The 17657-nt window shown below is 35.5% G+C and overlaps 1 protein-coding gene and 1 long non-coding RNA gene across 2 annotated transcripts in view; one reads left to right on the top strand and one right to left on the bottom strand.

Moving 5' to 3' along the window:
• Positions 1-575: 575 nt before the first annotated feature.
• Positions 576-17657, bottom strand: part of STXBP5L (syntaxin binding protein 5 like) — a 361836-nt gene continuing 344754 nt past the window's right edge. Inside the window, exons 26-30 of the mRNA XM_029939407.1 lie at positions 11535-11895; positions 6208-6373; positions 3500-3611; positions 1615-1835; positions 576-1031 (exon numbers count right to left, since the gene is read on the bottom strand). Of these exons, the coding sequence (XP_029795267.1) occupies positions 990-1031; positions 1615-1835; positions 3500-3611; positions 6208-6373; positions 11535-11895 (902 nt within the window). The 3' untranslated portion in view covers positions 576-989. The remainder of the gene's footprint in view (positions 1032-1614; positions 1836-3499; positions 3612-6207; positions 6374-11534; positions 11896-17657) is intronic.
• LOC115291790 overlaps positions 14844-17657 on the top strand; it is a 91357-nt gene continuing 88543 nt past the window's right edge. The window contains exon 1 of the long non-coding RNA XR_003908672.1: positions 14844-14925. This is a non-coding gene — a long non-coding RNA (uncharacterized LOC115291790). The remainder of the gene's footprint in view (positions 14926-17657) is intronic.

The raw sequence follows: 17657 nt of genomic DNA, 5'->3' as shown, positions 1-17657 counted from the left end.
AGCACCTTTGGATTGAGGACCCCACTGGGCTTGAGCAGTAATATACTGTGTGATTGGCAGACAAAGATACAAATGGAGCATTAAAAATATACCACTTTAGAAACTGAATCCAGAGCGTGTGAAATCAGTTCTCACAGCTAACTGCACTGTTCTGATAGTCTAGTTTCCCCAAACTTAGCATCAACCCCCTACAGAGCACAAGCCAGACAGAAAAAATGCTTTTTGAGGTGACCAAGCCCTGCATGGTTCATGACTAAAAATAGCAACTTGTTCTGGAGATGATAGAAGTGGAAATAATTGTGTTAGGGATAATTTAATATACTGGTAATACTTGATTATGACTGATAACTGTGATGATGTGTGGAGAGAAACATTAATCAGACTCTTGCCATTAGAATTCAATAATGTCATAGTATAATGAAAGTTATAGATGAGAAGAAAATTCTGGTTTTCTTTTTCAGTTGGGTATGGCAAATATACTTGAAATACACTGATATCTTCTAATGCAGATTTTTAAATTGTCAGGTGTGGCCCAAATTTATAAAAATAGTTTGCCATAAATCTTTTTTCTTCTGTCACAACATGCTTGTTTTTTTTTCTTTTCCTCTTAAGATGTTAATTTATCATGCAAAGATTTTTTTTTTCATTAAGTGCATTAATGCTTTTGTTTGTACAGGATTTTTTTCAAATCAGAAGGACTCCCCGTAGTTCCTAAATGTAAATCCTTAGCAAATGACATGCCAAGATGATAGCTCCATTCCACGCTGGGAAAAGACAAATTCAGCCGTGTCTTGGGATTTTTACCAGTGTTCCAGCTTTGGGTTGTACAGTGTCTCTAATAAATTTCCCTTATGATAACTTCAGATGGACTGAATGGAAACATTTTGTAGAAGAAACTGGCTTCTAGCAAGTTGAATAGTGATGCTGGGAATAAATTTGGTTTCCCTGAATAAAGGTTTCTCAAAGCAGTCAACAGCTTCTTTAGAAGTTTAGAATTGGTACCATTTCTTATCCTTATATTTCAGCATTAGCTGCAAAGAAAAATAGTCACAATAAAATGTTTTTAGAAGTCTTTAAAAGTACTAATCAAAGCAAGTTCATCTGAGTTAATCATGCATATCTAACTAAATTACAAAATTCATAAAACTTCATTTTTTGAAATAAGGTGCATATGAAAAAGATTTAAAAAATAAGCTGTAAAGACTCAGCTGATTTTTAATGATTGAAGCAAAAAGTAGTGTGTGGATTCCTGCTTCTAGTGTCCCTCACACTTTTTTTCTTTTTTTCTTTTTTTTTTTTTTTTGATTGAGGGGAAATTATATAATGTACCTAAGCACCTTTCTAGTAGCAGGTGAACAATATAAATACAATGCATCAGAGCCAATGAATAATTTTCTTTTAAATTATCTCCTAAGGTAAAGCAGTATCACTACAGTAGTTAAAAACATTTTTCTTCCAAATACTGGGGAAATTAAAATACTTATAATGAGATTCAAGCTACCTTGGCTCTCAAGCAGGATTACTTAGAGTAGCATCTATATTTGGGTTTTCTTGTGCGGGACCTGAATGCTTAAAGCTACTGCTGTTTAAAGATGCCTCTATTAAGCAGTTTACCTCGTGTGCATGTTTGGAAAATGCTTCCGCACTGGTCATCATGCCGGCAGTTTTCTCCTCCAGCTCTCCTAGCCTCTGTCCTCTCTCATCAAGTGCGATCCGGGCACGAGTCAGCTCTCCCATCACCCCTCCGGCTGCACCTTTCATCCCTTCTATACCACCTGGGCCTGGAATGTGCTGTGCAAGGCTGCGCGATGCTTTTCCTGCTGAAGCTTCCCCAACTGGGAATTTAAGCCATAGCAATTTAAAACCCATTGTCAGTAATTCAAATAATTATAATCAAGCTTATCACCAAAGTACTTACATTAAATTCTATCGTGATAATTCTCACTGAGAGAGAGACACACTTGGTCCTATCACAGATGTGTATTTGGAGATGTTGGCATTTACCCACCTATGAAAGAGACTGAGACTGTGAGGTAACTAACTGTATTGTTACTGCCTGTCTTTGTGCCTATGTGTGTGGGTTCCATGCAATATGGCATCACTGCATTTCTTGGCGTTGCTGAGTCAGGGAGCTCACAATATAGGCGATTTCATATTTAACCCATATTAGGATATGTTCCAACCTTAGGCCAATTCATTTGTTTAAACTTCTGCCCAAGTCTTCATTCCTACCCTCTCTGTTCATCTTGCTGTCATCCTCTGTAGGCCTCAGTTGTTACTATTTTAAATTGTGTGTTGAGGGTAAGTAAAATACTAGACAACAGGGTCTATGCCTGATGGACATGGGTATACATATGTTAAAATTCTGTTACTTTATAAAAGAATAATAATTTCTCTATCATTTACAAAGTCCAGTTTAATTTTAATGAATTTTTAGGAAGTTTTTAATTGAAAGACAGCTATCTTGATAGAAATTTGGTGAGCATTCTCAGGATGTAACATTAGGAATGGAATCAAGATCTATCTTTTTAAAATAAGAGCCTATTGAGACATAATTCGCATACTTTATATATGGAAAGTGTACAGTTCAGTGGTTTTCAGTGTACTGACTGAGTCTTGCAACTACCACTACCATCATCTAGTTTTAGAACATTTTCATTACTCCAAAAAGTTTAAACTCTGTGCCCATTAGCAGTCACTCCCCCATCTGTCCTTGCCCCAGTGCCTGGCAATCCCTATCTGCTGTCTGTCTCTATGGATTTGCCTATTCTGGACATTTCACATAAATGGAATCATATAATACATGGTCTGTTTTTGGTCTTCCTTCTTTAACTTAGCCTGATGTTTGCAAGTATCATTCATGTTGCAGCATGTATCAGACTTCATTTGTTTTTATGGTTGAATAATATTCCATCACATGGAGGCATCTAGATCTTTTGCTTGGTTGGAAGTTCAAGAGAAAAGGAGTTTTGATCTGCAAGACTAAATAGTGGTGAGATATTCTGGAAAACACATTCTTCTTTCTGAAAATGTTCCCCAGTATCTTTCTACTCCTTTTCAATTATTGTTCATCAGAGTTTTACTGGAAGAATTTTAAAGTAATTTATTCTGTAGCATTGATAAACCTGTGTTCTGGATAAAGAATCTGTTTCCCAGCAGTGGTTAAAGGTGGCAGATCCATAAACATTTTTTTCCAGAATTCAGTAACTGAGTATCTTCACCTGCCTTGTGGGTATGATCTACTTGCAAATGATATATTTATTAGCTTCCTACTATCTGTATGAATTGCATGCATTGTTTTTATTAAGCCATTTCCTAATATTAAGTAAACAATTTTATTCATATTTGGTCAAAATAATTTTCAAGATATAGAAGCAAAAAACCCTAGTCTAGAATTTGAGACCATAATTAAGTTACACACACACACACACACACACACACACGCACGGAAACAGGTCTTCTATTTTGTGATATAGTTTCATAATCAGGAGTTACTCACAGAGCTCTTCTCTGTCAAATGTTTGTCCACTTCCACCAAACAGTCCCTTGAGAAAGCCTCTATTTTGAGCTTCTGGTGTCTCTATGGGAATAAACAAATCTCCTAGCATGTCCTGTATCGAATTCAAACAAAAAGTCATTAGAGTAACTAAAAATAAATTAGTAGTAATAATAAAACACTGTGGAATGTTACAGCACATAATGAAAAACAATCTGCTTTCAATATATTTTCCTGGTGATTTTTCTTTGCTCCCAGTTTTCTTTCTGGCATTGCTTTCTCCACCTCCTTTTCCTTCCTGTTTCCTGTAATTTACATCCTAAAATTTTCGTTTTCCTGCCCTCTTCTCTTCTCCCCTTTATAGTTAGAAAGTATGAGAAGTTAATATACACACCCTAGGATTCATTTCCGTCTGATCAGTGACTCACAATCTGGACTGCTTTTCCATTTTCAATGGCTATAGCCTTTCTCCTGTCTGAGATCCTGGACTAACCATGAACTACCCTTCTGAAGTAGGAAGCCTTTGAGAGCATGTGGAGGAAGTTTGGATTTACTTTTATATGAAGTCCAAAATTAGGAAATAGTTCAAGATAAATGAGTCAAAATAGGCAGCAACTGCATAGTGAGATACAACTGCTTTCAATATTTGATGTGCTTTAGAATGACTAAAGAAAGACCTGGTTAGAAATACAGATGCTTGGCCTTCATTCCACACATACTAACTCAGAATCTACATAAATGTCCTCTGGCTATCTAAATTTTTAATGTGCTCCTCAGGTCTTTCTGAAGCAGACCAAAATTTGAAAACCATTGGTATGGAGGAAGGAACTTCAACCAAAAGTCAAGAGATCTGTGATCTAATATCAGTTTGTCCATGAGCCTGCGGCATGAGTCTCTCTCACTTCTCGCCAGACCTGCACTTTTCCTCCTGGATCCCTTTCCTTTGGAAGTGGCAGCACCATTTAATTAGCCAGAAACCCAGGGATAATTATTAATTCCTTCCTATCCCTCACTGTTACATCTAATAACCTTCCAATACAACCGATGACACTTTATTACTATTGAATCTGCTAATGTTTTTCTATTCTCACTGCTGGTTGCCTTATTTTAAGCCACTGTTATTTTGGGCCTTAATTATTTTTTTAAAAACCCCTCCTAACTGTTGTCTCAAATTCTTCAAAACCACGTGCAACCAGAATATTAGTTTTAATAAACAAATTTGCTAAACCTTTTGGATGACTTCCTTATCCCCTTGGGATAAATGCCAGATTCCTTACGGAGTTCACAGGGTGCTCCAAGATCCACTTTTGAATAACTCTCCAGCACTATTCCTCTATCCTTTTCACTGTCTAAATCTGTGCTTTGTTGGCAGTTTTCTGAACCCAGGAGATTTTTGCACACCACTACTCTGCCAAGAATATCATTTCCTTTTCCATTCCCAGCCATCCATACCCATAGACATCATATTCACCTTTCACAGCCCTATTCTAACTAGCCCTCCCTGCTATCCCATCAACCAATGGACACACATAGATGGTTTCTTTCACAGAGGGAGGGGGTTGTCTGTTGACTTACTGTGCTCCACACTCAGGGGGAGACTTGTACCTTAGCTAGAACCTAGCCAAGTACCAGGGATATGGTAACCACTCCACAGCATTTGTTGAATAACAATAATAGGAACATTATTATTTATTTTTAAAATGTACTATATTCCAGGCACTGTGCTGTTCTTAATTCTTATGACAGTGGTCTAAGGCAGAGCGTACAGGTTGGCTAAGTAAAACTCCCAAAGTTATACAAGTTTGAAAAATACAACGTAAATAGTTCAGAGCTTTTACTTTCAACCTCTGTAATAAAATGAGTGGGTTACAGTTTTCTGTTTTGTGAAATAAAGGAGTTGAACAAATTAAATCTCTAAGATGCTCTTTTAAAATTTTGTAACCATTTTTAGGTTATCCAAGGCTTTTTTTAAAGAAGGTTTCCATTTTACTTAGCACATAGTAGTAAAAATAATTACAGTAATGATGAGTAAAGGGATTAATAAGTGACATTTATTAAAAATATATTTCAGAATCTAATTTAAATATCTTAATGAGGTATTTCTTTTTTTTTTTTTTTTCTAATGGAGGATTTATTTTCCAGGTCCATGATGCCTACTCACATTAGTATATCTTTAAAATGTATGAGGTTATTCAAGGTTTTGCTAAGCTTTGATACTTATTCTGTTTCAAGGCTCTGCTCACTGCTATGATAAAACACAAATGCCCAATTCTAACCCACAGCATGTGTATTTGTTTTGTATGGCTCTTAATTGAGATTTAGATTTCTCTTTTTAAAAAGTCCATGAACTCCCTGAATTGTATACAAAATTTTTGTGTGTGCATGCATATTCCCCACCTTGGAGGGAGAGTTTATAATCTTACAGAGGATTCCCCATAGTCAAAAAACCAAGCAATAAAATGACCAAACAAAAAACAACAATTAATGTGTATGATCTGTGCATATTCCCCTCAGTCCCCCTCTTTCTTTCTAATTTTTTCCCTAGACCCACACTAAACTTGACAGGGGTCACAATGATGAACATATATTCAAAACATATCTAGGGAAGGCATATTTATTGCCTGGCACAGTAATATTTAGCTTTTAGCTATCTCTCTCATTCTCTTTTTACAACCATGTCCAATGCTTATTCATAAATGTGCCTGACCTACCTGTAGATTATCACACATCTCTTGGCTGTATGTTAACCGCTGAATTTCAGTAGGAGAGACGAGGTATAATGCCTGACCTTCGTTGGTAAAACAAAATGTCCGTGCTATCCTCATGTCTGTCAGTGGCAAATAATTAACATCCAACATTGGGCGAAGACTAGGTAGGCTGAATGGAACAAAGCAAATCCACATTTCATATTCAAGTTGTTAGAAGCTTTCATTTCTTTGTGTAAAATGTACATTTCCTTATATATGAAGTTATTTTTATAATACTATTTAATGGTTGTTTCTTTTTATTCTCTTGAAGTCTCAGTGGTAAAAAAAACTAGACTCTCACATAAAATCATATACACAAAAAATCATGGGCCTGGTCCTTTCCCTTAATCCACATAGATGCTTAGCAAATATCTTTGAAGGGTGGATTAAATTCAGTGGCCAGCAATTTCAGAATCTTTTTGCAGCATTTCACAAGTTCCTACAATATGGTTGTAGTCTTTGGTTATGAGGAGAAACATCACCACAAGAAAGTACTTGGCCTACTGTCCCCTTTTAAGGCAAAACTCCTGAGTGTAAGGAGGTTAAGCACTAATGGAGACATAAAATGGATCCAGTTCACTGTGCCTGTCAATGGAGTGGTTTTGCTTCCCTTCCTCTACTCCCTCTATACACAGGAAATGAAAATTATCTATGACTTAGGACACCTGTGTTGAAGGCACGCTTAGTAAATAAACATGGTTAGGGCTATATGAGAATGAGAATAAGTTATAGCTAATAGATCAGAATTAGGCATAGGCAAATGAATACCACTCATGTCCAGTGTCTTACCAAATAGCTATAGTCTTATCCTTATCCATGATTTTGCTTAAATACTCATCAGAATGTCCCTTTGGATATGGTCACAACAGCCAGTTCTGCAAACTACTGAAGAAACTAGTCTCACTGCTTTTAAATCACACCTCTAATACCAAAAGGATAAAAACAGACTTGCCATTAAATCTCAATCTTTGAAATTGTTCAACTGATTCTGGTGTGCATAATGATTTTAAATTATCCCAGATCATAAAACCAGTACTTTGAAAAAAAAAGTACTGATTTCTTTTATGAAAGTAGTTTGTTATTACAAGTTAAGCCCTAGAACTTTACCATATAGAATGGGATCTGAAATCTATGCAACTGGAACAAGGTTTCCATGAGGTTCTAGCACTATGTTGTCTGATATGGTAGCTATTGGCTACATATGGTTATTGAGGAGTTGATATGTGGTTTGTGTGAACTGAGATATTCTGTAAGTATAAAATATTTATTTCAAAGACTTAATATGTTATGGCATTTCAAGTAATTAAGGTCTTTAGGCTGTGAACCAAAACAAACCTAGTTAAACAGATTTCCATGATAGATTCTGTCAAATTAATGGGTGGTGGTGGGGAAAGGGATTCCAATGGACTTTTCTGATAAGCTATCTTGTTTATGTAGGATAATACAAGTAAGCCAAGAAAACAAAAATGGTTTAATCACTTTAGGTTGGAAAGGCAAAGAGTAATTTACTTCCTAAGACCTAGGAACCATGTGCATTTAAAGCTGAGAAAACAGATTTTTTCTGTGCAGGGACACTTTATAAGGAAATAGTGTCATGCACCTAACAACAGTTTAAGAACTCATTTATAGATAAGACTCTTGTTTCCTTTCTACTACTTTCTAGGTCTGGGTACGTTAGCATGTAAGCAATCATTACCTACCTGCCAACTACCAGAACACTAGGTCTTGAGAACAATGGGTTCAGTATAGTTAATTTCTGATAGGATCTGGAGTGATCTAGGAAAATACTTAGCATGAGAAGATGATCAAGGTCAGGAGCATGCCAATTTGAAGGATTCAGTTCTTCACCCTACATATTATATAAATTACTAAAATCATCCCAAAATAATTGCCTTTTAAATACTTTTGAGATCCTCAAGAACACATGAAGATTTTACAGTAGGACATAATATTAAAGTAGACATTATGATGTAAAGCAGTTTTTCCATAGACCAGAGGAAGACAGAGGTAGCATCTTAATTCTCCTGTTGCTAGGACTCCTATTATTTTTGAAACTATTTTATTTCTCAAGAAGTTTCCCTCCTTATAAATGTGGATGGTAGCACATATTTATTTAAATGGAAATTAATTTTCATATATAGTCAACACCACTTGAGAAAACAAGACTCACTAAAATTTTGTAAAAACAGGGTACGTAATCACTATCAGATAAAAATCTCAATTGTGACAACAGTTTAATGTCTTAAAAGAAAAATTGTCAGTCACTAAATGTAAGCTTGGGAGGGGAGGGTATGTATGATACACACTTTTTTCCCCTCATAACTAAGGCATATCCAGGAGTTAAGTCCTCATTTTCACACAAGACTGGAAAGATTTTCATGACAAATACTGAAAAATAGTTTGAGAAAGGAAAACCAGATATACAGAGACAGAACCAGAAATATCTAAGAGAATGAGCAGAAAATAGATTATTGTTTTTAATTTTTTAAACCTTTCTCTAACTACTTTTCTTTGGCTTACAAATCTACTCATGTCTCCTCTATTAAAGAAAACCTAACAATAAAAATATTCTTGAAAGCCCAGTTTTGCTCTTGAGCTACTTTCTCTCATAACTCTTTTTACTACAAAGTTTCTTGAATAATCTACACCAGGGGTTGGCAAACTTTTATTAAAGAACCAGATAGTAAATACTGTAGGCTTTGTAACTCTTCCTTGTCATGAGAAAGCAACTAGACAATAGGTAAACAAATGGGTGCGGCTGCATCCCAAAAAACCTTTATTTATGAACATTGAAATTTGAATTTCATGTGATTTTCACACATTATGAAATATACTCTTTGATTTTTTCAACATCTTAAAATATAAAATCCATTCTTAGCTTGCCAGCTTTACAATATCAAGGTTAGAGCAAGGGCAGGATAGATATGGTCTGCGGGCTATAGTTTGTCAACTCCTGATCTATACCACTGCCTCTTTCTAGCTCCATTGAAAATTTAGTTTTTGCCTCCACTATGCTTCTAAGATTTGTTTTCTCAAGGATCACTAATCTCCTACTAGTTGCCGGCCAGGCTGAGTGTTTTTCCTTCTATTCAAATTCTTTGGCGCTCTGCTATATCTGACTGCCTCTTGACACTGCCTTGGTGGTCTTCTATTTTTGTGTGGATAGTCTTCTATCCTTTTTATTTCATGAAGTTATTCTTGTCCTTTTCCTAGTATATGTGCTGCTGAGCGAGCACTCATCCTTTTCCAATATCTCTGATGACTTCTCAATATCCTCTGCTGCATTTTTTTATTCTATTACATAAATATAGAGATAGCTCCAAGTTTTTGTTTCCAGATCAGTCTATTTCTCTTTTCTTTTTATGCTATCTTCTTTGATGATCTCATTCACTGCTGTAACTTTCACTAATGCATTTATATAGATGACTTCCAGAGCTGGATCTACCATATTTTTCTGAGTCCAGACCTTAAAATGCCTGCCAAACTTCTGCAGGATCACTTAAAAACACCTCATATTTCAAACATTCATCCTCAAATTTTTCACTTTCAGCATTTTCAAATTCTCTTCTTTCCTGCTTTAATGACATCATTACTACCCATGTTCATAAAATTTTTTTTCAACCTTTAAATTCTCCCCTAATCCTGAGATTTAATGACCTCCATTGCCTTTCACAATCAATCAGTTTTATATTTAGCAAGTTTCCCTCAATTATCTCTCACTTCTGTTTGCACCTTGCTTCAATATAGCTAAAACTTTAGTTCAGAAGACCATTTCAAGCTCTCCCTTTATATATATTTCCTGATGTATAGCTGGAGCAGGTTAATTGCATGCTTTAAAACCCTTATTTCCTACTAACTGATTAATATCAAACTCATCAGCCTGCCATTACAGGTCCTCAATAATTTACTCCAATCTACCTTTCTAGTTTACTTTCCTCTCTGTATCTCATATTTAATAACATATACCAACTATCTCATGTCTTTGAATTCTGAGAACTTAGTTTGTGACTAGAAGATTTAACCCTATATTTCTTCTGTTGGAATATATATGTTCTTTGTGTTATTACTTGCGTATCTGTCTTATCTCCCCAATTTGATAGTAAGCTTTTTAAGGATTAGGACTATGTTTTTACTAATTTTTATATGATTCACAGGCCTAGTATAATGCTTAACTATCTCAGTGATTTTTAGAAACAGATGAGGTATTAAAATGAATGACAGTGACTTCTACATAGATTATATTTATTAAGTGTTGGTTGAATTCATAAAATCATTAAATAATTAATTTTGTGTCTCATGAACTTTATTCTAATTTACTAACAGTATAATGAAATCTCTCAGTTGGTACTATATTAATTAGGTTGTCAAAGAGCATAAACTTTCAGTTATAAGATTAAAAATTCGGGGGATCTAATGTATGGCATGCTGACTCATAGTTAACAATACCGTGTTGTATATTTGAAGTTGCTAGAGGAGTAGATTTTGAAGTTCTCACCACACACACACAAATCTAACTATGTGAGGTGATGGATGTGTTAACTGTGTTACTGTGGTAGTCATTTATATATATACATATATATACATATATATGTATATATATATACACACAGTGAAATTACTATATATATATATATAGTGTGTGTATATATATATATATATATACACACACATGTTGTATACCTTAAACTTACACAGTATTATATTACAGTTGTAGTGATGACTTTTAATACACTGTTCATGGCTGGTATCACTTCTTTCTAGACTTGTAATCTCAGGTGAATTTAAACTTTGATTTATTAACATATGTAAAATGGAGGATGCAAATAATATTTTGTTTGCCCATGTCCACCATATGGAAACCATAGGATCAAGTTAAATTCTATACGTAAAATTCTTATGTGGATGATAAGCCATAGTGAAAATAAGTTCATTTCTTTTCCTTATAACTCTTTCATTTTTATATTTCATGCCTAGATAGTATCTGGGAGATATATATGTTCAATAAGTGCTTGAATGAATGTGTGAATGACCAGAAATATCAGTCTTTCCTTAGATTCTTTGAAATCAATTAAAATGTATTGTTTCATTCAGAATGCAAAGCATTTTTAGCAAAAAAATTAATAAAAACCCCATAGTCTCCTCAAATTGTCAAACAATAAAACAAACATTCACGAACATAGTGAAAGAATGATCTCTTTGCTTCTTGATTGCACATTACACATATACTTTTCAAAATTGTACCTTACTCACACTGTGGTGATTACCAGATAATTTATAAGGAAGGCAAGTACCTCATTATCATGATATGCCCATTGGCACAAAAGCATGCCAAGCAGGCGCTGTTACACATGACCACCACGTCTGCTTGCAGTATAAAAGATGTCTCGGTGATGTTATGCACATAAAGACAAGTCTGAGAAGGCAGTGAGAAGACTTTGGCTTGTTTTTCTGAGCAGATTACTGTATACTGATGATCTCCTATTTCTTGGGATGGAGAGGGGCAGTTCATGACCAGTTTTCTTCTCCAAGATTTTTCATTTTCATCTATGTTGTTTGGATCCCTCCAAACTTCATATGGCGGTTGCATTAATCCGCCAGTTCGGTCCATACAGGAGAATGTTAGCACAGCTCCTTTCAGTGAGAGGAACGTACCTATAAAGACAATTTCATATCACTGGCATGTGAAATTCTAAAACAGCTGTTATTCATGGGCAATAAATATTCTATAATTATGTATGATTTTTATGTCTATACTGTCACGATGCAGTAATATACATACATAATATTGCAGCAATATACACACATAAATCAGTAAATTTGTGAGTTCATCAGTTGCAATAACTTGGAATCATAGAATGTTAGGTCTGAAAGGGGCCTGAGACATCAACTTGTCAAATCCTTTCATTTTATTATTTATTTACTTTTAAGATTTTATTTTTAAGTAATCTCAACACCCAATGTGAGACTCAAACTTACAATCCTGAAATCAAGAGTTGCACACACTCTACCAACTGATGGTTAAGCCTGGACTAGAATTCATGTTTCCTAATTTCTAATCCAGAATTCTTTTGCTATATTATATAGTCTCCCTTAAAATCCTTTTTTAAAAGAAAATTTTAGAAAATTTAAATTTTCATTTATTGAAGTAACTACAATTTTAAAAAATCATGCATCTGATTCCATTTCCTCATTTCTTAGGCTTATGTACTAGAAATAGATTTTTTCTTCTGAAATTGGACACCTGGAATAAATTTCATGGAATTTTAACTTATAGAGTTCATGCTAGCAATTCTTATTGTATTAAAAAACCCAAAAACTTTCTCTGGCTCTTTGCCAGGCTTATGTATGTTTATGTAGAAAAGAAGTTTACTCACCTGGATTCTCCAAGTTTGAATATCCATGCCAGATTATCACCTATGGGTGATTTTTACCAGTCCCAGAGAACAGGATATTGTAAAACTTAGCAGGCAACTTATGATAGACTGAATTTTGGACATTACCAAACTCCCATAAGCATAGCCCACACAGCCTTTTCTTTCCTTTGTCTTCTGGCATCATGTAGAGAGAGTAAGGGGATGACTGACCGAGGCTAATATTGCCTCAAAAGTGTACGTGTGACAGACACTTGAAAAAGTAAGGATAATAAATAAAAATACATTCCATATAAAGTACTTTATAATTTAAAGTACTTAATTTATCAAATTTAAAATAACATGTTTAGATGATTTAACATCCCAGGTGTGTTTTAAAATATGCCTTTAAAAGAAGAATCTTGCAAATGTCCTACAAGGGAACTAGAGAAGGTAGAAGAACTTATGTTCTCCTTAGGAGACTTAAGTTAGGCACTTAAGTCTGAAGGCCAAGGAATAAAAGAACTGCTTTCCTAGTGTTCTAGGTGGGAAAAAATTCCCAAAGCTATGACAGTGATTTAATTAGAATTCATCTAGGATTCATTCTTCTATAAAGTGGCATTTCCTTAATTACATGTCATGGGAAAACTTTTCTAATTATAAATATCTTAGCACCCTCAATTTAGAGATAGCCTAAGGTCAGTTAAAAAGATAAGAAATCTACATTTTGGAAGTCATATTTTACTTATACCTGATGCTTACAAACTGTCGGCATCAAAATGACAATTTCTCAATAATCTGCCCTTGCCAAAACAGCTGTTTTGTTTCCTAATTTGTGATAAAGAAGGCTTTGGTTATGTTCTGTTCAGTAGGTTTATACATGGCTTAGGTTTTCTCAAATATGTATCATTAATCTTATGACTTGCCATTAATCTTTTCTAACTTAAAAAACAAAACAAATAAACAAAAGCCTTAAGTCCAAATTTTAAGCCACTACTAATTCAGAAATACACTTCATTGCAAAGTAAGTTTAAATTTAGGTCTTGTATAATAAGATCTTCACAATTCAGTCTATGGTAAATAATTCACCACACAAATAATTAGAACTTTCCTCTTGAAGGAGGTCTCACTGGCTGGAAGTGTACCTTACTCCAGCTTTTCACATTGGCAGCCTACCTACTACAACCTTCACTTATATTTACTGAGGGCTTATTATGTGTTCTAGGCCCTGTTTTAGGAGATATAACAGTGACTAAAACAAAGAAAAATCCCTAGTTTCCTAGAATTTATTTTAGATGATAGAGACAGACCATATATGATAACTAAGTGCATATATGAGATATTAGACACTAAGAAATACTAAGGAAAAAATAAAGCAGGAAAGGAGATAGGAACTCTTGGGGAAAGGTGTGATTAAGTTTTAATAGAGTAGAAGGTGTTATGGACTAAATGTTTTTACCTCTTCCTTCCCCCAAATTCTTATGTTGAAGACTTAACCCCCTGTGTGGATGTATTTGGAGATGGGACCCTTAAGATTAAATGAGGTCATAAGGTGGGGCCATGATTTGATAGAATTAGTATCCTTAAAACAAGAGACACTAGAGCTCACTCACTCTCTCTGGACATAGAAGAAACACTATGAGAAAACAGTGAACAGGCAGCTGTCTGCAACTCAAAGAGAGTTCTCACCAGATACCAACACTCCTGGGACACTTGTTTGGGACTTGCAGTCTCCAGAAGTGTGAGAAAATAAATTTCTGTTATTTAACCCACCCATCGGTGGTATTTTCTTATGGTGTCTTGAGCAGACTAATTAATATAGAAGAGAAGGCTTCTTTCTTCATATTGTGGGAATCAGGACTCAGGAAACCAGAACAAAATGCTGATATACTGACTACTAGTCAGCTATCTGATTATCTTTCATCTCTAATCCGGGAGTCTTTTATCTGCTATCAACATTCATAAAACTGGCAACCTAACTTTATTAGCTTGCAAATAAAGTAAAATCTCAAACTCTTTACAGATCTTGACTTTCTAGATCAGCAAAGGACAGACTCAGAGGTGATGAGATCAGAGAGATCAGAGAAGGATCCAGGTTATACAGGGTCTTGTAGAACACCGTAAAGACTTAGAATTTTACTTGGTATGAGGAAGATTCTGAGAACAGAGTGATGTAATCTAATTTTCATTTAACAGGATCACTCTTTCTGTTGGGCATATTCCAAAGGGAGTCAAAGTTGAACAAAGGGAAAACAGTTAAGAGATTAGTACAATAAATCAAGGCAAGGGATGGATAAAGGTTTCTTCCAATCTGGTGGTAACAACAGAAGTGGTAAGTAATGGTCAGAATCTGAGGATACTATAAAAGTCAAGCCAACAGAATTTGCTAATAAATTAGATTTATAGTGAAAGAAACATAGTGGTCCAGGATGATTCTAATGTTACTGACCTGAGAAACTGGAAGGATGGAATTGTCAATAACAGATGTGGTAATGAATATGGGAGAAAGGAAAAGAAACCAGAAACTCAATTTTGGACATGTTAAGTTTGAGATGATTAATAGACATCCATGTGGATGTCAAGTAACTGGATATCTATCTCAGAAATTTGGAGATGATTCCAGACTATAAATAAAAACATATAACCCATCAGATTATCAATGGTATATAAAGTCATAAGGCAGGCTTAAAGTCATTTTGGCCTTGAATGTAAATAAAAAGAGAAAGGGTTTGAGTCAGTCTTTGGGCATTCTGATGTTTTAAGTCAAGTGAAATGAGGAGGAACCAACAAAGTAAACTGAGAAGGAATGGCTAGAAAGGTAGGTGAAAGGACATAGGTCTGAACCAAACTGACTCCATGACAGGCTTTAAGTTTCCCCTCTGACCATAAAGGCTTCAGTTTCAGTTTCCCCAAAACGACCAGGCAGTTACACATTGCCCAAGGCAGGAGAGACCACCCTTGTAACACCCAATCAGGAAAGGCCAGCAACCACCCTAACCACCACATTCCTAAGGACAGGCCTGTAGATGGAAACTATAGTTACCTGTTGTTTAATACTAGATTAACCAGCTACTCACGCCACGTGGGGTCTTTAGCCCACCCTGTAATCGGTTATTTTCAAAAAAGCACTAAAGGTCATGGTTGGGTCCCGCCAAAAGTAACGAACACTCTGGACAATGTGTATGGTTAAAATTGTTGCCGATGCTGTTATATGATAATGATCGAGTCACTGTACCTATGTCACAATTTCTTGTAACTCCCCCTTCCCAAACCCCATAAAAACCCTGCTCAGCCCTTGTTCGGGGCTCTCAGCATGGATTCACTGCGCTGGTGGAGTCTGTGAGCCCGAGCTTAAGCCCGTAATAATAAATGCTCTTTGCACACTTGACTCAGTCTCCCTGGTGGTCTCTAGCTTTTGGGGACGATATTGTGATCTGGGCATAACAGTAGGAAGAAAAGTAGATAAATATACTGTTCTGGAATCCAAGTGAAGTGTTTTTAAGGTAGAGACAATGGTAAACTCTGTAATACATTGCTGATATAGCATGTAAGGTATGGCCTGGAACTGACCATTGGATTTAGCAAGGAGGTCTGTGATGACCATATAGAGGTTTTTATTGATTGGTATCAGAGAAAGCTTGTTTAGAATGGACCCAAGAGAGAATGGAAGAATAAAATTGGAGATAGTGAATATAACACAAAACTTTCAAGGAATTTTGCATTAAAGAAAAATAAATAAAATGGAGCATTATAGAGGAATAGATTCAAGACAGTGTCTCTCTATTATTTATTTATTTACTTATTTTTAAAGATTTTAAGTAATCCCTACACTCACTGTGGGCCTCAAACTCACAACCCCAAGATCAAGAGTTGCATGCTCTACTGACTGAGCCAGCCAAGCACCCCAAGTTTTTCTCCTTTAATGGGAGAAAGAACCACGTGTTTATATGCTGATCTAGCAGAAAGATAAGTATTTATTAATTACACAATTAGGTGTAATAATATAAATATAATTATATAAAGGAAACAGGAAAAGTTGCTGGATTGACTTTCTTGGGTATACAAGTAAGAGAAGCTGGCCAAGTTGGCAACTTACATAGTTTAGTCATAATAACGGGAGAAAATATAAAGACCATGGATATATAAGCAGGTTGGTAGATGTGGTGGTTGAAGTTATCTGCTTGTTTCAACTTTCTCAGTGAAAGAGGACACGTGGTCATTAGCTGACATTGAAAACAGTGGAGGAGGTATTTGAGGTTTGAGAATAGTAGAGGAAATATATGATTGTTCAAGAGTGTGGGAGAGAGGACATTAGTCAGCAGCATAGGAGCCTACTTGAAGTTATTGATGATTTATTTCAAAATGAGACTATTTATTGTGGTTATAGGTTTTTCTCCAGCCATGTTCAGCTACACAAGTATAGAAATAAAGTATGGAGAAATAAATTTATCCAGGATTGTAATTAATTTGCATGTGTGATACTGTTATTTATAATAAACATTTATTTTGGCCTTTATTCTGTGTCTGACACTGAGCTCCTAAATTAAGGCTTTGGAATTTCCTCAAGGAGGAGAAAAACACAGGTGTCTTTTATTATGTTAATGAGTTGACTTATGGCTGTTACCCCAGCGTGGGGGCTGGTTTCCAGAGGAACCGGCAATGTGTTAGAGAGTTGGTAGTTTTAGTCCTGTCCCTTCCCTACCTCCGGGAGGAGAGGGCTAGAGGTTGAATTCAATCACCTGTGATCAATGATTTAGTCAATCATGCCTAAGTAATGAGGCCTCCATAAAAATCCAAAAGGAAGGGCTTTGAAGAGCTTCCGGGTTTGCGAAGAGGAGGAAGTGCGGGGAGACTGACGCTCCCGGAGAGGGTACGGAAGCTCTGTGTTCTTATCTGTATACTTTACCCTACACATCTCTTCTGTGTGGATGTTCATCTGTATCCTTTTATAATTAACTGGTAAACAGTCAGTAAACAGTTTTCCTGAGTTCTGTGAGCCACTCTAGCAAATTAATTGAACCCAAAGAGGGTGCTGTGGGAACCTCAGATTTATAGCCAATGCGT

This window comes from Suricata suricatta, chromosome 5, assembly GCF_006229205.1.
Source record: "Suricata suricatta isolate VVHF042 chromosome 5, meerkat_22Aug2017_6uvM2_HiC, whole genome shotgun sequence".
Taxonomy (NCBI): Eukaryota; Metazoa; Chordata; class Mammalia; order Carnivora; family Herpestidae; genus Suricata; species Suricata suricatta.
The sequence above is the reverse complement of the archived record's forward strand: the minus strand, read 5'-3'. Positions and strand labels throughout refer to the sequence as shown.